Genomic DNA, 22640 nt, shown 5'->3' on the forward strand with positions numbered 1-22640 from the left:
TCAAAGAATAAAAACAGTGTTAGTCTTACCCCGTTTAGTGGTTCACATAGTCTATAGATTTCATTTAATAAATCGGCTTCCAGTATACTTGCGTGAAAATTAAAAGATTTGTATAAAAGTGTAAAGAAATCTTAATTAAGTGTTATTTTTCATTTAACAGTAAGATGTGAAATTTCAGTGTAAGAAGCGATCTTTCATTTCTAACAACAAACTATGTTAGTCTTACCCCACCTTACCTTACCTATTTTATTTTGAGTTATATAGTTCATTATTATAATTAAGTAGGTACATTAATTGAAATGTTAGGAGTTTTCCACTCTCGTGGGAACTTCTGCGTACTTAGATAAGTACAATTGGAAAACCAGTTGCTTAAAAAATAAGTAGATTCGTAATTCGTTCATGTTTATGTTTTCCTTTACGAACACAAACTGACGTCATAGGTATAGTTAGGTAGTTACAAAAAGATTTTTTTTTATTAAATGTATAACATTAATGGTCTGTAATCTATTTAGGTGATCTATTTACTTAAAGCTGACAAAGAAAATGGTCCACGTTAAATCTTTAACTGCACATTATCTAATTACAATGGACATTAGGCACGTACAGTCAGCAGCAAAAATCTACTCTAGTGTCAAGCTTATGCTCTATATTCTTCAAAGAGGAGGTTCTATGTTCTTCTATAGGTAGGTATGTAGTTTTTTTGTGTATGCTTATGATTGTTTATTGAAGTGTATAGTAGGTACCTAATCTGCATGCTATGAACGGTGAATAGTAGTTTTGGAAATATTATGTTTACGGATTTTTTTTCTATTTAAATTCTCCTGGGGCAATGCAGCAATAATGTTTGAAATTGAAAATGCAACACGCAAAAAGCGTGTTCAATGCTCTACAGAAAGGTTTTTCTGTAGCACGCAATAGGTTTATTGAGAGCTTATTAATTTATAATATGAAAATATGCCTATGATAAGTTTGGACTTTTGAGCTTTTGATGGCACTCAATCATATAGAGATGCGAACGGAGTTTTAAGACTAATTTGGTACGGTATAGGAAGTAAAGTTTATAGGTGTAAAGTATGTATATTATAAATACTTTCAAGTCATATTTCAGTTAGATAATATTTCGAACGAAGTCGGGACCGCGACGGGCCATAAGTTAGTATGTATTTTTCACTATTTTTGTGGTTCGTAAGCTCAGCGATGAATCAAATTCAATAGGGAATGAAATCTGATTGTTTTGATGTTTTCTTTATATTTCCGCTTAGAGACGAAAAAATCGAATTTAAAACAAGTTACACATAGTGATGATTTCTAAACATTATAAAACAGTGCATAATATTATACAGACTGAGGTATATAAAATATAAATGTTAATTAGATATTGTGCAATACCTAGGAATTGGTCGCTCGAAAGACAATATTCATTTTTCGGTATTTTTTTGTGTCTTACTTAATTTATATGTCCGTGTAAAATAAATAGCACAATATACAGATACGTATACCTATAACTGTCAACTATGTAAATAGACTCTACATTTTGTGTTGGTACCTATATCATTGGCTTTTTAAAAATATTTCGAAGAGATTTGTAAGTATTTGTTATCAACGAGATATATAAGCTCTCTTTGTGATAAGCTGACTTTACGAACATAAAATATCGAAAAGCTCATGCTAAATTAAAACTCGCATATCAAAAAATAATATAGCTTTTGTTATCCGTCATCCAATTCTGTAACCCATTATACCTTCCACTCTAATGAGGAACAGATAATAAATAATAATTAAGGTGATTGCGTGAAGTGCCAAAATGAATTGTTTTTAACTTTATAAGCAGCGAGACGTGATTGCCAAGGCTGGCCTGAGTTGATCCTACAGCTCTCTCGATATAAACCTGCATTTGGTGTTCCTGCGCTCTTCCGAGACGGACCGTCTCTGGCAGCGGTTTTTTAAACAGTTTTTCTTTCCCGCCTAAAATGGCAACATTGTGGACTTGTGTGTTTATTTTATTCAATTGTTATGTACTTAGTGCTAGTGATGAAGTACAATCGGTATGGATTTATTTGAAAGCTTTTTTTATTGCTTCCTAGGAAGTAATTTTTTTAATTTAAAAATAGCATTTTTATTTATATTTAAGAGTACTGTCTAACAAAACATAAATTTATTTATATACCTACCTACTTAGTTAATTTCCTAATTAATTAATGGATATAGATGCACATAAACCCTGTTCGGAAAATATAAGTTAAACGCAAACTTTTTGTAGGTTAAGTAATACAAAAATATCTACGTACCTGAGTTTTTTAATCTTAATTTCGTACCTTATTCAGTTCTGGTATTAAAAAATAAACAAGTTTCAAATGCGCTCATATAATCTTAACGGAAACATCAAGAACAATCGGTCTTATTTTCGACGGTGAAACAATTTGTCCGTCTTTCGAGATATTAGGTATCGTAATTTATTTAATTATACACTGAAATGAAAGTCGATGCTATATCGAGGCATGTTGCAACCGGCTAATACGACCTGCTTCTCCATGTTTGTAGAAAGATGTGAGAATAATCTCTTTTTTTAAAAGGCTCTCTTACTCTACCAATGGCGCTAATAAATGCCCTAATTACAAGTAATTTATGTACTTATTCTAATGTCATGTACGTTACGTTCTACAAAGGAAGACATAATAAAGATTATTTTAAATTAATTTTTTTTCTGATAATAGTAGGATTAATAATGATATGATGCGCTTTCTAATAAAAATAAAAATTAAAAAAACAATATACTTACTTAGCTATTATGAGTGTTGTTAATATAAATACCAAGTAACATGTTTTGTATTACTTATTTATATATTTCCTATTAACGAATATAAATAAATATATAGATATCATTTATAATTTATCGCACCTATTATCAAATTTTTCTATTGTGTCTGTTCCTATGTAGTACTTAGATACCTACCTACCTATATTGCAGTTTCTAACTCAGCACACGAAAATAATAATCAGGAAAAAAAAACTTGTGGTAACTCACAAAAAAATAATTATAGTGTCAGTCCATAAAAACGTTAACTTAATCGAAATAATTTTATTACCGTATAGTAATTGTTACAAACTATTGTCGTGATCAGGAAGCTACGTGTCATAAAATTTTCTATGGACATTGCCTACGGCCTAGCATTTTTTAGGGATCCGTACAAGAATTAAAAAAATTTAGCAATTAAGCACATACAATAAACATACGAAATTATTATATTGTCACCGATTCATAACAAGTGTACACATTTTTAATTAATTCTTTTCAATAAAAGTGGGCCAAAATCAATCCTGAATGAGTCGGTTACATACAAACATAAAATAAAATTTTAGAAACATGTATAATATTCTATACATGTGAAGCTAATATAAAACAAGAATATTGTTTTGTCATAACAACAAAACTTTTCTCTAAACTATTTATTTATGCAGAAGTTTAAATATTTATTATCAACAGGAAAATATATCATAGATTAGGTACATAGATATGCTATGCTGCATACATTTTTTACTCCAAGTGTGTTCGCGCGTTGCCTTTATTAGGAAATTAACTATTCTTTGTTTGCAAAATGAACAATGAGATCAATATATTAGAAGGTTAGACAATTTAATTTCAATGCATTTTATCATAATAATGATTCCAATTATGATTATAAGTCGAAATTGTATTGCGAGAAAACGATAAAATACATAACTACTACAAATTAATATTTAATACTAGCTTCCGCCCGCGACTCCGTCCGCGCCGAAAAATTAAGATTTATTTTTTTCTACGTATTTTTCCCGGATAAAAAGCATCCTATTTTATGCCCAGGATAATAAGGTATAATTATACCAAGTTTCATCGAAATCGAACCGTTAGTTTTCACGTGATGCCTGAACATACAGACAGACAGACAGACAGACAGACAGACAGACAGACAAAAATTTTTTTAATCACATATTTGGGTTTGGTATCGATCCAGTAACACCCCCTGCTACTTATTTTTTCAATATTTTCAATGTACAGAATTGACCCTTCTACAGATTTATTATATGTATAGATTGTACCTATTTACCATTTATTTGAAAATTTCAAGGAATTTAAGTTATTGAAATGAATATTTATATTTATATACCTACGTATTATAGGAACGTACCGTACCTAATGATGTGTTTTTACCAAAACAATGTTACCGGGAAATTCTATGACGCCAATCAGTTTTTGCGAGAGCATTATTTATGTTTAATACAGGCAGTTCCATACTTAGGTTCCATATAAGTTTTGGACTAAAAAATACATATGCAATTAAAACCATGTAAAGGTGAACGACCACCAAAGATGCACCATTGAACAACGGTGTCACGGCCAGAACAATTATGGTGTACCTTTAAATTATGGTTTTATATGGAACAGCGTAAAGTGGGTGTTTTGATGATTCAACCGTTATCTGTAATGACAAGTGGAGAGCCTTGACTGCATTTTGCGCATGCATTGATTTAAATTAATAGATTTTTTGTTGAACTGTAAAGAATAGTGTTAATGAGTCAGTTAGTATTGTTAGTTAAAATAATAAAATAAATTAGGTTTCATTGTTTCATTCTAACATCTTAACTTTTAATTAATTCTTGAATCTATTGATACTATAGTGCAACTATAGTGCTACTGGCAAAACATTTAAATTAAATGAAGTTAGGTAGTTACCTAGTTTGGTATCTATCTACTTTCTATATACAAAGTTATTAATAATATCACTTATCAAATTATTATCGAATCTTACTTAGGTACAAATGGATTGATTGGAAACGAATTATACGTAAATGGAAGGGACTGTAGAGGTCTAGAATTATTAGATATTATAACATAATTATAATTTAGTGGTATAATTCTTAATGCATATATATCTAAAGGTACCTACCTACTTGTTTTATGCAACATTTATATGCCATTCTCTTTTTAAATGTAATTATGTTTCAATTAAAATGTTGGATAATATAATCAAATTCATAAAACGACATTGTTCGTGTTAGTTAATTGTTAAAATAATTAAAATAAAACTACATTGTTTATCTATTTTATTTATTATTATTATGAATAAGGTTTCATATTTTATACCTACACATAATAATTAGAACAATAACTACTTACATATACATGTACATGTATATGGGAAATAAAAAATCATAACTTTTAATTATTTATTTGATAGTTCAATAACCGCATTAGGATGTTGCTGTTTGCGAAAGCAACGGAAACGATTACTCTACTTAAAATTCAGGTTTTATTAAAATCAGGCTCATAAATTATCTTCCAACATTTGTGTCGTCCAAATATTTAAAAGGAAAAGTGTTAAAACTTTAATGTATTCCTACGCAAACTTGACGTGTTATGCAATTTAAAGCAGGTTGCTCAACTATTTGTGTCACTTATATAGAGACTAGAGTCGCATAAATAACGATTGTAACAGGCTTCAAAGTATCTCTAATTGCCTTCCCATAAATAAATATTTCAACGTTCAGGACAACCTTTGTACTATATGTACTATAGTCATAGAATATAATATCAACATCATAAATTATCGCTGTAAAGTTGCAATAAGAGATTTTGCTTGAAACTATATTATCTACCTACATATAAAATACCTATTACATAATTATTTAGATTGATGATCATAACGATCATCTCCCATAATATATTACTAGTGAATCAGTGTTTCATTCAATTATTTTCTACACACCATAGTGTGTAGAAAATAATCCATGCTAAGCATCCATGATTTTCTGCGATTAATATTTTTGGCAAGCGGGATTCTTCAACTAAAACTCTTACAAAAGAATTTTATGCCTACTTTTATAAAGTTAGAAAAAAGAAGTAAACGAAGAAAAAGAAGATGTAGGTTTAACTTTTTTATTTATTTGTACCTAATCGAAAAACATCGAAAAATGCGAATAATTAAGTTGAAAAAGTCGAGTTAATTAAAGTTTAAATATGACGAAAACAAATACACATAAAATGTATGAAAATAAAGAAACCCAAAAAGGTATAAAAAATAACGGTTCTGCATTGGAATATATTACCTCAATATTTTACTTTTCATACTTCTTTAATCACTAAACTTTACCTCCAACATAATTTGGTAAATATGTCGTTAGGTATACTCATCAAAATATAATGTGCTTTTAAGTATCAGGTTTTGACCTTTGAAGTTAAAAATCTACACGGAAAATAAAAACAAAATCATAGGAACTTTCAGTTCTTATCAAAATTCGTAGTTATGCGGACGAATAAATTTTTGTTTATATTGTTGTTTTTATTTCAGACTATATCATCAGACACACCAAGAATACCATTCACTTGTGTAATTGGGGCTGGTTATTCTGGCCTAGCTGTTGCAAGGTATATGAAAGAGTTAGGAGTGAACTTCCGAGTGTTCGAAGCTTCTGGAAATTTCGGTGGTCAGTGGAGGTTCGATCCTAATGTTGGCAATGATGAGTATGGTGTTCCAATTTTCACCAGCACCTATAAGAATCTTAGGTAAGTCACTTGTTAAAATGGAGATTAATTGTAACTAACTAGTTTTTTTTATTTTTATTTATTTATTTAAATACTTTATTGTACTGCCAGCAAAAATTACAAATAGAAAACTTATAAGTAGGTACTAAAAGAAGACACAGCACAGATGGCGGCCTTATCACTTATAAGTGATTTTTCTATGATTCTAAACTCATTCTTTTTAAATGAATAATAGAAGAGAAAAAAGAACAAATAAATTAAATTAAAAATAATAAACCGGTATTCTTTATATTATTTCCTTGTACTTATACTTTATAATTTACATATTTCAATTTTAACACGTTTTCCAAATCTTATAATTACTTAAATATAGATTTTTTTGTTGGTTGAATTTAATTAATTCTAATAACTGGAAGACCAGTTTAAATTAGGTAAACATTTATTCTGAGTAGTGCTTTACCTGTTCTTAATTTGTGCATGAACTATTTAATCTTTATGTGGGATTGTTTTCTTAATGAACGAGCAAATAATGGATTGCATAATATTTAATCGAGACAAATCACAAACAGGTTTTAAAATACAGATAAATAAAATGCTCTTAATATTTCTTTGTTTGATTGTGTACTGATACATAATTCGTATACCTACTTCATATCGTTTACCTACTCAAACGTAATTAAGAAGAAGCATGACTGGAAAATATATCAATTAAACAATATATTTTTAAATTTTATGTTTTTTGCGAATTTTTTATTGGTTCGAAATCTTGAGGCCCTTAATCATCATCTCCTTGTTGTATTGCTATGTTCTATTTGCGTGTATCGTGTAAGTCAACTATATAATATTATAGAGCTTTATCACTACATAGTATAACACCAAGTCTAATGTGTGTATTCTCTGTCCCTATATCCTAGTGTATTCTCTGTCTCTATATCCCTATGTATGCTTAAATCTTTAAAACTACGCAAGGGATTTTGATACGGTTTTTTAAATAGATAGAGTGATTGAAGAAATCTGCGGGCGGAAAGCTAGTTAATACTATTTGCAAGTATTTGACATAAATTACGGGAGAGTCGTCTAAGCCATGTACGTGATTCGTTAACAATGTTCGTATGTTAAATATTCCTGGCAACCTCAGTCAGATTTTATGATGGGATATTAGAATAAACAAGGGTATTGATATTCAGAAAACGTTTTCAACTAGGAGCCAAGGCTAAGCGTTGCTTTAAATCGAAAGTAAAAAGCTTAAGCATATCAATTAGATTAGCAAATAAGGTTTAGTGTAAATGTTTGTTAAGACGTTTCTTATTTACCTATTTATTTTTAACTTTTTATACGTGTCTTACGTGTGTAGGTACTTTATCAAATATTTGTTAGCGCACTTTAATATACTTAGATAAATTAAGAACTTATATAGGTATCGTAAACAGAAATTACCTAATAGAAAATGATTGGTACTTAATCGTAAACCTTAATTTTACTTATCGATAATTAATAATAATAATAATTTCATCACCTTCAATCTCGTTCAAAAGAATTTACTTAACGAATAATTATATAATATTTATTTATATATTTCGGATTCAGAAGGAAGTAAGGAAATATCCATAAGCACTCTGAACTTTCACTCTCATATTTCGCATTGTAAATTGTTGATATTCCCCGCAATAGGTCACAGGTTAACGGCCTTATCTAATATACAGGCAAGCGTTATGTAACCAATGTTTTTAACTCAAATTTTTAGTAAAACTATTGAAGGAATAACTGTGTTCGAAAACTGGTTTTTGCAACTCTACTTAAAGTTCCCTGGTATTCCATAAATTTAACTGTATTTTAAAGATAAATTGTGGTATAAATTACTTATATAAATTATTACTAATATTATATATATACATACAATAATAATGTAATATTCTATTACAGAACGAACACACCTCGTCAAACAATGGAGTATAGTGGGTTTCCTTTCCCGGATTCAACGCCTACATACCCATCTAACACCTGTTTCTATAAATATTTGAAGTCTTTCGTGAAACACTTCCATTTGCTAGACCATATTCAAGTAAGTGAGACTACCACTATGTCCTAACAATTATTATGAATGCGAAAGTAACTCTGTCTCTTTGCCCGACAACAACTGAACCGATTTGGATGAAAGTTGGTACAGATATGGCTTGAGACCTGAAATAAGGTCCCGGATGGATATCCTGTGGGATCACAGGAACGGGAAATATGAGGGTTTTTCTTTGACTATGCGCGCGAAGCCGCAAGCGGTAAGCTAGTTATGAATAAACCACTAAATAATATTAAGTAAATAATTATTTATTATTTTAGTTTTCAGTTCTAGTTCATATTTTACTTCTACCGTAGCATTTAAGTTATATAGCCTACCTATTGTTAAATGTCAATGACATTTGAGATAATTTTGGTCTTGTACCTAAGAGCTAGCGCGCAAGAGTAACTTTTGTCTCCGCAACTATTTTGTCTCTCCCATCACCTCTATGGGCTAGTAAGAAAGTGCGCGTAGCGACGCAACTTCACATAGAGTAATTGATGGGAGAGACAAAATAGTTGCGAAGACAATAAAAGTTGCTCTTGCGCGCTAGCTCGTTTTTGTTAGAATGTTTACCTCAAAGCAAATTCCATATATAACATAACGAACAAAAAATTCCACCTACATCTATAAAAAGATACGTTGTAACTTCTACGTAATTATGTAGGGGAATTTTCAACGTATTTTCATATACATATTTTATTTTATTTGCTAAGTACCTATTTATTGAATTTTATATGTAAGTACTAAAATGGTGTAATAAGACCATTATTATGAGTAGGTACCTAACAAAACATGTCAATATACGCTACCATAATAATTTACTACAAAGATTATTATAGGTAAGGGATCTCAGAGATTAAACAAAGCCAGATGATGTGAGAAACGATAAAACATCAATTTATGAACATCGTATTAACTGTAATTACACGTGCATGTTTATTTATTGGATTATGACGTAACTACCTATAAGATCTTTAATGAATACTGTACTTGCTAAAGTTCACCTCAGAACTATAGCATATATCATCCATACTAATATTATAAATGCGAAAGTAACTCTGTCTGTCTGTCTGTTAATCAATCCCGCCTAAACTACTGAACCAATTTTCATGAAATTTGGTATGGAGATATTTTGATATCCGAGAAAGGACATAGGCTACTTTTTATCCCGGGAAAATGACGCAATCCCGGAAATCCCACGGGAACGGGAACTATGCGGTTTTTCTGTGACTGCGCAGGCGAAGCCGCGGGCGAAAACCTAGTAAAACATATATTTTAGTTTATGCAAAATGAATAGGTAATAAAAGTCACCAAAAGATACTTTATAAGTAAGGACCACGTGTGTAGGTTTAAAATATAAAATTTCATCATAATTGAAGTTAGACCCTTGTAGGTCTTTACTCTCGCGATTTATTAAACTTTAAAACTGGTTTCGTTGTGTTAAAAGCGAGTCATTTTGTTTTTATGTCCACCATGAGACGTATGGTATTGCCATTAAGCGGATATGGTATTGTGGTCATTTTAATAAGCCTCAGACTTGAGATATTTTAGTAAGAATATTCGCTTTTGCTTGCAATGGTATAAGAATTAATGTTAGTACATAAACTTAAAGAGATACCTAACAATTGTATTTTGAATATTTATCCATACTAATATTATAAATGCGAAAGTAACTCTGTCTGTCTGTCTGTTACTCAATCACGCCTAAACTACTGAACCAATTTTCATGAAATTTGGTATGGAGATATTTTCATACCCGAGAACGGACATAGGCTACTTTTTATCCCGGGAAAATGACGCAATCCCGAAAATCCCACGGGAACGGGAACTATGCGGGTTTTTCTTTGACTGCGCGGGCGAAGCCGCGGGCGGAAAGCTAGTATTGAATAAACCAAGTTCTAGACAGATTCCAAAATATTTATTCGCTAGCAGAAAGCTACAGTTTTACTGAGTATGATTTCCTAATATATTTCTTTATCAGCATTTATACACTTTGGGATTAGAGGATTGCCTTTTACACTTTAAATCTCGTCTTAAAGGCAATCCTCTAGTTTTATTATGTCTGACTATTTCCTGAATGCAATCCAAATATTAATTTATAACTTTAAATTTATAGACGCACAGCTATGTTAGATCCGTGAAATGGGCAGGAAATCATTGGGACTTCACATACACAAAATCAGATGAAGGCAAAAATTATACAATACCGTGTGATTTCGTAGTTATTGCCAATGGTCAATATGTTAAAATCAAGATGCCTAAAGTGCCGGGACAGAATGTATTTAAAGGTAAAATTTATTTTACAAAGTATGAAGTTTATCCCAGACAGATTGCTATTTTAACAATCTCTCTGTATCAGGTATACAATTAAACTGACTCTACTTTAAAATAAGATATTGGTTTTCTATAATATGACATGTTTTTAGGAAAAATAATGCACAGTCACGACTACAAGGGGCCTGATGAGTACGTTGGAAAGAAAGTACTTTTAGTTGGCGCTGGAGCATCTGGCTTAGATCTCGCGACTCATTTGTCGAATATCACAGAGAAATTAGTCCACAGTCACCATTTAAATTATAACCAACCAGACTTCCCCAAAACTTACATTAAAAAACCAGACTTAAAAACATTTTTGCCAAATGGAGTCGTTTTCCAAGATGGCTCGATGGAAGAAGTTGATGTCGTTATATGTTGTACAGGTATTATCATTTTTTGGCAATAAAATAATCCCAAAACCCTCGTATATTTAAGAGATGAGAGCATATACAGTGACATTTATTGCTTTGTGCATAAAATGTCCGAAAACGGATATTTTATGCTTGACAGTAAATAATGTGATTTTGCACATAAATGGCCAATGAACATTTAGCTCAATAAAAGATCCGTTATAGTTTTTTGAATAAATGTTTATTATTTTGGGTTTTTTCACCAATTTTTGTATTCGATGGAAATGAAACAGTTATGTTTTACAGGATATGAATATAGCCATCCGTTCCTTGACAAAAGTGCTGGATTAACAACTTCTGGCAAATTTGTCTTACCACTGCACCAGCAAATTGTGAACATCAGACATCCATCCATGACCTTCATCGGTATGGCCAGAATGATCATCAATAGAGTCTTAGATGCACAGGTAATTAATACTAAATTGATTGTCAGTTTACTAAGATTGACCTGTAACTTTTCCTAAGTACGTAATAGTATAGAATCTAATAAAGGTGCCTAAGGTACCTAATAGTTGATATAACACGTAACACCTTAAAGTCCCAATCGAGTAACTATATTAAATATAAAAAAAAATTCATTATCCGGAGATAGAAAAGGAGTGAGGTAAATTTCCAATTCACACATTCGTCTTCAACTTGTCGTACCTTCTTCTTATACCATTATGATGCTACAAATAACTTATATAGTTATTTACCTAAAAGGTGCTTTCTCATAAAAAGCTTAATTAAATTCCAATTTCAGTCGGAGTACATAGCTCGTCTAATAGCTGGCAAGTTTAAACTGCCATCACAGGAAGAGATGTTGAAGATCTGGTTACAACACGTCTATACCCTTCAGGATATGAATAAGAAGATCGTTGATGTTAACATTGTTGGCAACCAAATGGTAACAATTAGATGTATTAAATTTTTGATCATATAGAAGATATAAGACAGAATCATGCAAATCAATTGAGAATAACTTTTCAATTTAGAATACATATTTATACGATGAAATATTTACGGTAGAAGTACCTACGAGTTTAAAAAGCTTATTAATATGTACTACAGCTATTAACGTCGCACTATTCTTATTTTAAGATATTCTTCTATTTCTTCTGTATTAAAGTAGTGTTATCAAAAGTGTGCTATAAACGGAATGTTGGTGCCATTGGTATTCTAACAATTGTACCTATCTACTATAAAACATTTAGTATTGCTAATTGCATTCCTATTTCCAGGATCAATATTTCGCCAACTTAACTCAAGAAGCCGGCGTATCAAGGGCGCCCCCAGTCCTTACAGAAATCAGAGATTTCAATGCAAAATATCGTCTAGAAGATTTGTTAAACTACCGTGACTATGAATTCGAATTGACCGATCCGTACCATTACAGAAAATGGTATAGCGGTGGTGGAAAGGGATCTCAGTGTCCTATTGATATAGAGAGAAAATAAATACTGAATGCGTAATAATGTAAATTGTAAAGTACGTCCAGCAAAATGATTTGGTAATAAGCGTTACTGCAGTCCTTATTCAATATCATTTAATTATCTTCCAGAATCCAAGAGACTCAAAAAATTCTATAGTTTCTTTGACAAGGTCAATGGTAAAATTTTTTCCACTATAGGTACATATATATTTTCATTGTTAGAGGTGATTGCGCTAACAAGGTTGTGATATGATCATAATTCCATTGTTATTGTTTGAATAAATTAAGATGAAGATGTAATTAAATGTAGACTGTACTTAATAGTGACCGCATTCTAAATCTGAATTAATTAGTTAGTAATTTACACGCTAGAAATTATATTCTTTGTATATACTAGTACCTACTATAATTACAAATAAGATTGATTTATTTACTTTAGTTCCAGCCATTGTTCTTTTTTGCATGATATTGCGCAAAATAAACTTAACGTTTTTAACTGTGATGCTTAGGGGTAGGTATTTAAGAACAATTTAAAACATAAATAAATTTATGTTTTTCTAAAATATACTTTTTATATGGAATTGTTATTCCCTATGATTATTTTATTATTTTATACAAACAAAAATAAACGAATTACCTAATATTTTTTTTATCGAACTGATTTAAAGACTTGAAAAGTTTTGTTACTTATATGTAAAGATATAGGTTAGCCGTTAGCTTAACTTTCTATGCTAAATACTTATATTATTGCGGGAACCCTTATTATAAAAAAAATCCATGATATTTAAAAAAAATATCGATATTTTGTTCTATTCTCAAGACGAAATAGGCAGAGCGATAAAGTAATCCCGAAGAAAATCTTAATCACAACGACTCAAGTTAAGTACATATGTATAAAAATATCATATCAACATCAATTTACATTAGGTAAAATCCAGTAACAGTACGTGAAAATATCTTGAAAATATAAACTTTCTTACAAATATTCGCAACGAATTCTTCCACGCATTTTTAACAAAGCGATTTGATTTAATAGGTAAATATTGTGAAAAATGTCCAATATCTTATGTTAATATTAATAATTAATGTTACCACTTATACGTATTAAAGTTTTTGCAATAATGCATCTATCATTTCTAAATACCTAAGCTAAATACCTTTTTGTCGAGGTATGTTGTATAAAAATTCCTCTAGCGAGTAAGGAATCAATCTATCGTGTAATACTTTATATTATCTCAAAATGGCTGAAATGATTTTTTCGTAGCATTTGACTCTGCATGGATTAATAGGTATAATACCTGTTGAAAAAAATCTACAAAAAATGGCTGCCAGATTGAGGGCCTTTATTTTTAAGAACTTTGCAAATTTTTGAAGTGAAACTTCTTTATCGGAGTTGGAAAAAAATTTTGTGTAACATTTTTTCGTTACGCGTGACATTTTTCGTTACGCGCCATCTTTTTCTTATTCCTACCACGCGAAAAATGTCACGCGTAGCGAAAAAATATAACACAAAATTTTTTTCGTTACGCGTGACATTTTTCGTTACGCGCCATCTTTTTCTTATTCCTACCACGCGTGATTCGACGTATTTATGTAAAGTTGCATAATATAGTAAATTATTTTTTGAAAAATAAGGTCATAAAGAAGTTTCACTTCTAACGTGTGTACACTAGTACACGCACACATTTTTTTTATGTACACATCGTGTATATAACATCATCGTAGGCTTGAAACTTCTCCCGTTTTTCTTTCTGCAGTTTACCTTTTGGTAAAGTTAGTTATTCGATCTTGTGTTAAAAAGAAACAAGTTATAAACAAATATACACTTTAATTCTTACTTCTAGATATAATAGATTTTAATATCAATATTAAATGAATACACGATTTTCTTAATAAGATATATTATGGTAGGTGTTATAAATACATAATAAACATTTACACTGTCTGTTGGATATTGTTAGAATCTGTATCACATTCCAATGTCCTTTCAAATGTATTATTATCTATCACTCTATAAGAATAATTTCTATAGGTGTAAAGGTTCGCTTTCGATAACATATCTGCACTGCGAATTTTGAACATAACAGGCGGCACTCTTTCAATTCCTGATTCTTTCGATAGCTCTTCGTAATATTCATCCTAAAAAAATAATTATTAAATAACTATTAAGGAAATTATGGCAGGATTGGGAAGTAAAAAATATGAAGAAAAAACTTTTTCGTACCTCGCTCTCTGCTAAAAAGTGCAAATAATTAAAAGATCGACCTTTTTCCAAACATTTGTCCGCCCTCATTTGCCATTCCTTCATCATCTCTTCTTTAGATGGTAAAGAAAATTTTCCTTTTATCAAAGCGGCTGTATACCGCGCCTGAAATAAAGAAAAATAAAACAAATGCAGCCTTTGTTTAATACGGTGCAGTCTGTGGGTGCAGTAGAAGGTATATAATTTTAAGTTGTCTTGTGTCTATAATAATTTCTACCCATTTTCTAACAAGATGGAAAAAAATAGGTATTGAGTATTATTATAATTCATATAAATATAGGATCTCACCTGAGCTTCAAGTGCAGTAACAAGACAGGCCTTCTCAACTAATCCAACGATGATCATTGTTGGCTGATTAATATTGACCATGTACTTATGTAAAGGCGTTACCGTTTTTGGTCGTAACGTCAAGTCGGTGCTTTCGTCACAAAACGAATAATCAAATAGATATCCTAGGAAAGAAGACGAAATGAAAATTCTTTAATGCAGTAAAAAAATAGATAAAATGGCACAATCACAACAAAAAAAGAATTAAAAAAAGCGAACTTTACGAATAGCTGGTACAAGAAGAAAATGTCGTACACAAATTATTAATTGTATTCCTCATCTTGGCTCAAACAATATTATGGCACTAATATGGCACTGGCATAATTTAATAATATGACGTCTAATAATTTTCTCGAGGATCAGTTTTAATTTAAGTTTGAAAACAAAAACAGTAGTGGTAGTGACTTCATCATACCTGTGCAATATATGACGGCATCGACATCCTCGTAAGTTCCATCAGCAAATAACGCACCCTTTTCATTGAACTCTTCGATATCTGGTTTCTCAACGTAATTGTTGGGAAACTTTGTTTTTGTATATTTGATTTTGGAGTGATGACTGTGGTAAACAGTTTTAGCTACAGTAGCGATGTCTAATGTGATGTCCACGCCGGAGGGACCAGCGCCAACTATGATCACATTTTGTCCTTTGTAGGGCTCTGGTTCTCTGTAGTCGTGACTGTGAATTATTGTACCTGAAATTGCACTTATATGCTTAACCTAATACAAACTCAAACATTAATCTAATAATTTTCTTTTATTTTGCATTTGTATATCGAGTGTATTCAATTTGCGTATTCACTTGTCTGCAATTTTAGCATAAAAATCAGAGATATCTGGGTATCCTTAACCCTTACACTATCTGCAACATTTACTATTGAAAGAGGATAAATAATATTCATCTCGCGTTTTTTTAAACTTTGTAAACGATATAATGTTTTCTAAATAATCAGATGGCCAATTTACGAGCTTTAGTTCTTTACCTTTGAAAATCTCTTCTCCCTTAATATTTGGTCGATTTGGAGCGCTAAAATGACCAGTACCTATGATGACGTAATCATACTCATCGACATAAACTTCGCCACTTGGAACGTATTTATGTTTGACTTTCCATGCATTTCCAACACGCGAAATTCCGATCACATGATGTTGGTACTGAGGAGTAGAATTGACTCAGTAGGAAAAGGGAAAACCCTTTTCCTACTGAGTCAATTCTACTCCTCAGTACCAACATCATGTGATCGGAATTTCGCGTGTTGGAAATGCATGGAAAGTCAAACATAAATACGTTCCAAGTGGCGAAGTTTATGTCGATGAGTATGATTACGTCATCATAGGTACTGGTCATTTTAGCGCTCCAAATCGACCAAATATTAAGGGAGAAGAGATTTTCAAAGGTAAAGAACTAAAGCTCGTAAATTGGCCATCTGATTATTTAGAAAACATTATATCGTTTACAAAGTTTAAAAAAACGCGAGATGAATATTATTTATCCTCTTTCAATAGTAAATGTTGCAGATAGTGTAAGGGTTAAGGATACCCAGATATCTCTGATTTTTATGCTAAAATTGCAGACAAGTGAATACGCAAATTGAATACACTCGATATACAAATGCAAAATAAAAGAAAATTATTAGATTAATGTTTGAGTTTGTATTAGGTTAAGCATATAAGTGCAATTTCAGGTACAATAATTCACAGTCACGACTACAGAGAACCAGAGCCCTACAAAGGACAAAATGTGATCATAGTTGGCGCTGGTCCCTCCGGCGTGGACATCACATTAGACATCGCTACTGTAGCTAAAACTGTTTACCACAGTCATCACTCCAAAATCAAATATACAAAAACAAAGTTTCCCAACAATTACGTTGAGAAACCAGATATCGAAGAGTTCAATGAAAAGGGTGCGTTATTTGCTGATGGAACTTACGAGGATGTCGATGCCGTCATATATTGCACAGGTATGATGAAGTCACTACCACTACTGTTTTTGTTTTCAAACTTAAATTAAAACTGATCCTCGAGAAAATTATTAGACGTCATATTATTAAATTATGCCAGTGCCATATTAGTGCCATAATATTGTTTGAGCCAAGATGAGGAATACAATTAATAATTTGTGTACGACATTTTCTTCTTGTACCAGCTATTCGTAAAGTTCGCTTTTTTTAATTCTTTTTTTGTTGTGATTGTGCCATTTTATCTATTTTTTTACTGCATTAAAGAATTTTCATTTCGTCTTCTTTCCTAGGATATCTATTTGATTATTCGTTTTGTGACGAAAGCACCGACTTGACGTTACGACCAAAAACGGTAACGCCTTTACATAAGTACATGGTCAATATTAATCAGCCAACAATGATCATCGTTGGATTAGTTGAGAAGGCCTGTCTTGTTACTGCACTTGAAGCTCAGGTGAGATCCTATATTTATATGAATTATAATAATACTCAATACCTATTTTTTTCCATCTTGTTAGAAAATGGGTAGAAATTATTATAGACACAAGACAACTTAAAATTATATACCTTCTACTGCACCCACAGACTGCACCGTATTAAACAAAGGCTGCATTTGTTTTATTTTTCTTTATTTCAGGCGCGGTATACAGCCGCTTTGATAAAAGGAAAATTTTCTTTACCATCTAAAGAAGAGATGATGAAGGAATGGCAAATGAGGGCGGACAAATGTTTGGAAAAAGGTCGATCTTTTAATTATTTGCACTTTTTAGCAGAGAGCGAGGTACGAAAAAGTTTTTTCTTCATATTTTTTACTTCCCAATCCTGCCATAATTTCCTTAATAGTTATTTAATAATTATTTTTTTAGGATGAATATTACGAAGAGCTATCGAAAGAATCAGGAATTGAAAGAGTGCCGCCTGTTATGTTCAAAATTCGCAGTGCAGATATGTTATCGAAAGCGAACCTTTACACCTATAGAAATTATTCTTATAGAGTGATAGATAATAATACATTTGAAAGGACATTGGAATGTGATACAGATTCTAACAATATCCAACAGACAGTGTAAATGTTTATTATGTATTTATAACACCTACCATAATATATCTTATTAAGAAAATCGTGTATTCATTTAATATTGATATTAAAATCTATTATATCTAGAAGTAAGAATTAAAGTGTATATTTGTTTATAACTTGTTTCTTTTTAACACAAGATCGAATAACTAACTTTACCAAAAGGTAAACTGCAGAAAGAAAAACGGGAGAAGTTTCAAGCCTACGATGATGTTATATACACGATGTGTACATAAAAAAAATGTGTGCGTGTACTAGTGTACACACGTTAGAAGTGAAACTTCTTTATGACCTTATTTTTCAAAAAATAATTTACTATATTATGCAACTTTACATAAATACGTCGAATCACGCGTGGTAGGAATAAGAAAAAGATGGCGCGTAACGAAAAATGTCACGCGTAACGAAAAAAATTTTGTGTTATATTTTTTCGCTACGCGTGACATTTTTCGCGTGGTAGGAATAAGAAAAAGATGGCGCGTAACGAAAAATGTCACGCGTAACGAAAAAATGTTACACAAAATTTTTTTCCAACTCCGATAAAGAAGTTTCACTTCAAAAATTTGCAAAGTTCTTAAAAATAAAGGCCCTCAATCTGGCAGCCATTTTTTGTAGATTTTTTTCAACAGGTATTATACCTATTAATCCATGCAGAGTCAAATGCTACGAAAAAATCATTTCAGCCATTTTGAGATAATATAAAGTATTACACGATAGATTGATTCCTTACTCGCTAGAGGAATTTTTATACAACATACCTCGACAAAAAGGTATTTAGCTTAGGTATTTAGAAATGATAGATGCATTATTGCAAAAACTTTAATACGTATAAGTGGTAACATTAATTATTAATATTAACATAAGATATTGGACATTTTTCACAATATTTACCTATTAAATCAAATCGCTTTGTTAAAAATGCGTGGAAGAATTCGTTGCGAATATTTGTAAGAAAGTTTAGGAGGCTGTCACATTATTATAATATCCTAATATTTCGATGTACGTTGTTATCAATGATAACGCCAAAAGATATTTACAATTTATTTATAGGATATTAAATTACGATAAAACATAAATAATGCATCAAATATTATGCAAGTATTTAAATACCTACCTATAGTGACGAAAAAAAAAAACAATCGTTACCTACATAAACGTTTTTTTCTAAAGATTATTCCTTTTTTTCAATGAATGTAGGCATAGATACCAAAAGCTATTATAAATACGTAATAATGTAAAATAAAATTATTTAAATGTTTTAAATCTAAGTAAGTAGGTAACTATAGAAACATGAACATTACTATAGAAAAAAAAAACCTACGGGTACCTACTTCCGACAGTATTATGTGACATGGTTAGAGTATTTTATTTATCAAATATTACATCTAAAAAGCCCTATTTAATTATTAAATTTCGCATAAGTAGGTACTTAGCTGTACAAATTCTTCACAAACTTACCTTTCTGAGCAAATAACCAGATATTGCACTATAAAAACACACGTGACCTAAGAGTACTAAACACAATCTCATGGTTGATAATTATTATTTATTATTTAAATTAAGTGTAGGTAATACGAATACTTATGACTCGCTTATTTATTCAACATTACTGATTACTTGCTCTATCTATTCTATGACCTCTTATAATACCTAATGATGACATTTGATTTTTGCTTATTGATTACTTAAAAACCTTATTTCAATTATATTTAAATACAACTACAACTTAATCCTGTACTAGCTGTGACCCGCGGTTTTACCCACAGAACATATAAAGAGAGGTTTTACCCGTATTGCTCCGCACCGAACGAACTTTTCAAATTGTACCAGTAGCACGCCAGTAGTCCCTGAGATTAGCGCGTTCAAACAAACAAACAAACTCTTCTGCTTTATAATATTAGAATAGATTGAATATTGGAGTTTAAAACAAGTTTGTAACTATGAATAATTCAATATTACCTATAAATTATAATATTGAAGATTCTCTCCTAAAAATGATGTAGGTAACTAGCCAGAAATCAAACTGGGGTCGGCCGGCATAGAAGCGAAAATTAGATTTGCAAGGGGACATTCGACAACGACAACTAAATTATATTTTAAATTGACCATGTAAAAAGAGAGAAGCGGCAAGATCGCAAATCTAGTATACGGAAAAGAATGAGATCTGACAGTTTACTAAAATAAAATAATCTTAGTGTACGTTTTCTTAATATTGTGCACTAAAATGTATCGTAGATACTAATATGAATAAAAAAATATATAATATGTTCCTATTTCAACCGCTGACAAAACAACCAGCATATACGTAGGTACACAACATCAACATCACCACTTTAATAAATAGCAAATACAGCAAAACTCTATCTTTTAACTTTTAAGAGTAACTACTTACTAACTTTTTTTTTTTTTTTTTATAGTGGGGAAATCTTCCAAAGATACCCACGGCCCCCGGGGAAGGAGCCGTGGGTTATGTCGGATTCTTACCGACTAAAACCCCACTGTGTTCCGTCGAGCCGCTTTAATGATGGGGCCGCGGGTATTGATTAGAATTCTTCCGCGACCAACTACTTACTAACTGCTGTGATCTGCATGATTTTTGAAATAAAGTTATATCATTTTAAAAAATAGCACTACATAGCCCTGCTGAAGTATAGCAAACAGGAACTATTACGTACATACTGCGAAATTTCTGTCCGTTTACATTTTACGTTGACCGTTGATTTATCTGCCGATTCAGTTCATACATTACCGCCCCTCCTAGATTAGCCAGTTGAATTTGAGGGTCATAGAATCACCGCCTATTCACTCTTTCCAATTGGAACCGAAATCATATTATTAAGGATTGCATAAAGGTGCAAGAATATTTAAGGATAGAATATTTTGGATGTAATAATATCATAAATAATTATTGCATTTGTGGATAAAGTTTATTATTTAAATAAAAGATAAGATATGACCCATAAAACTTTATTTTATGTCTGATAATTAAATAATGCAGGCGCGTTAATAACGGTTCTCAAACATAATGGTATTTTAAAGAAAGCACATACAAAATATTATACTTAGGTACCTATTTAATTGTGCATAATATAATCTATAGCTTCTATCTACCAATAAACATAGGTTATTACTATGTAGGTATTATTGAAATCGGCGTGATAATGTAACAATTAAATTTATATTATAATACTAGCTTCCGCCCGCGACTCCGTCCGCGCGGATGTCGGTCTTTGCGTGGATGGTTTATTTCTCCATTTTGAGTAACTCGGACAATGACATCTTATAAATATCTATTGGACCCAAATACGGCTAGGTCTATAATAATACTCAACGTGTGTTCGCGGTACCTACTACAGAACAACGTCTATGGATAACTGAAAAATTGAGATTAATTTTTTTTCTACGTATTTTTCCAGGATAAAAAGTATCCTATTTTACGCCCAGGATAATAAGTTATAATTATACAAAGTTTCATCGAAATCGAACCGGTAGTTTTCACGTGATGTCTTCACATACAGACAGACAGACAGACAGACAGACAGACAGACAGACAAAATTTTTTTTAATCACATATTTGGGTTTGGTATCGATCCAGTAACACCCCCTGCTAGTTATTTTTTCAATATTTTCAATGTACAGAATTGACCCTTCTACAGATTTATTATATGTATAGATATAGATGACTCGGTACTTTTTTATTGATTCTGCCTTCCAAGCCTGCTAAGTGACAATACATTGGTATACATCTACTTCTAGTACCTAGATATAATATTCAATTATTACCTAGAGTCCCATTAACCATCCCGTTTCTTTCTTTTAAGATTCAAATATTCAAAACTGTTTGAAGAACTCCATTACTGATTTAATATTCAATTTTATTTATGTGCAGAAATTCGTTGTTCTATGAAATAATCAAATAAATATAAGCTTTTTGAAACATCTCTTGATTGAGACTTGTGCTGAAACCAATAAAAAACTTACAAAATTAGTTGCACAATCTTTCTTATAATTAACGATGTGACATTTACTTATGTGTAACTTAAACCACATAATAACATTAATAAACACTAAACAGTCCTGTTACCTTCAATTCACATAGTTGCTCATATAATATTCAAATTCTGGAGCTAATAAACATGGAATTCGCCCTTACATCGATAACTGGATGCTTGCTCTATTAAATTTCCCGTTAATGGATAAATACTTGACCACTGGTGTGTATAATCGAATGTTCATACACGTCTGTTCCGATATTCAATACTGAACCTTCAAGTCATGTGATATAGTCCAAATTTG

The 22640-nt window shown here is 31.1% G+C and overlaps 1 protein-coding gene across 1 annotated transcript; it reads left to right on the top strand.

Annotated features, from left to right (window-relative positions):
• Positions 1-1870: 1870 nt before the first annotated feature.
• LOC123699901 (senecionine N-oxygenase-like) lies at positions 1871-18460 on the top strand. The gene is made up of 13 exons (XM_045646949.1): positions 1871-2045; positions 6327-6541; positions 8444-8582; positions 10693-10864; positions 11003-11275; positions 11549-11709; positions 12045-12188; positions 12523-12736; positions 16511-16699; positions 16988-17266; positions 17557-17720; positions 17904-18047; positions 18133-18460. Exons 1-13 carry the CDS (start codon positions 1971-1973, stop codon positions 18334-18336), a joined length of 2373 nt encoding a protein of 790 aa, XP_045502905.1. The 5' UTR covers positions 1871-1970; the 3' UTR covers positions 18337-18460.
• The last annotated feature ends 4180 nt before the right edge of the window (positions 18461-22640 follow it).

Source organism: Colias croceus, chromosome 18 (genome assembly GCF_905220415.1).
Source record: "Colias croceus chromosome 18, ilColCroc2.1".
Classification (NCBI taxonomy): domain Eukaryota; kingdom Metazoa; phylum Arthropoda; class Insecta; order Lepidoptera; family Pieridae; genus Colias; species Colias croceus.

Bases quoted from the DNA above. Each gene is read 5' to 3' on its own strand.
- LOC123699901 (XM_045646949.1), top strand. From the start codon at position 1,971: ATGGCAACATTGTGGACTTGTGTGTTTATTTTATTCAATTGTTATGTA. The intron at 10,865-11,002 runs GTAAAATTTATT...ACATGTTTTTAG, and splicing joins GGGACAGAATGTATTTAAAG to GAAAAATAATGCACAGTCAC. The intron at 11,710-12,044 runs GTAATTAATACT...TTCCAATTTCAG, and splicing joins ATAGAGTCTTAGATGCACAG to TCGGAGTACATAGCTCGTCT.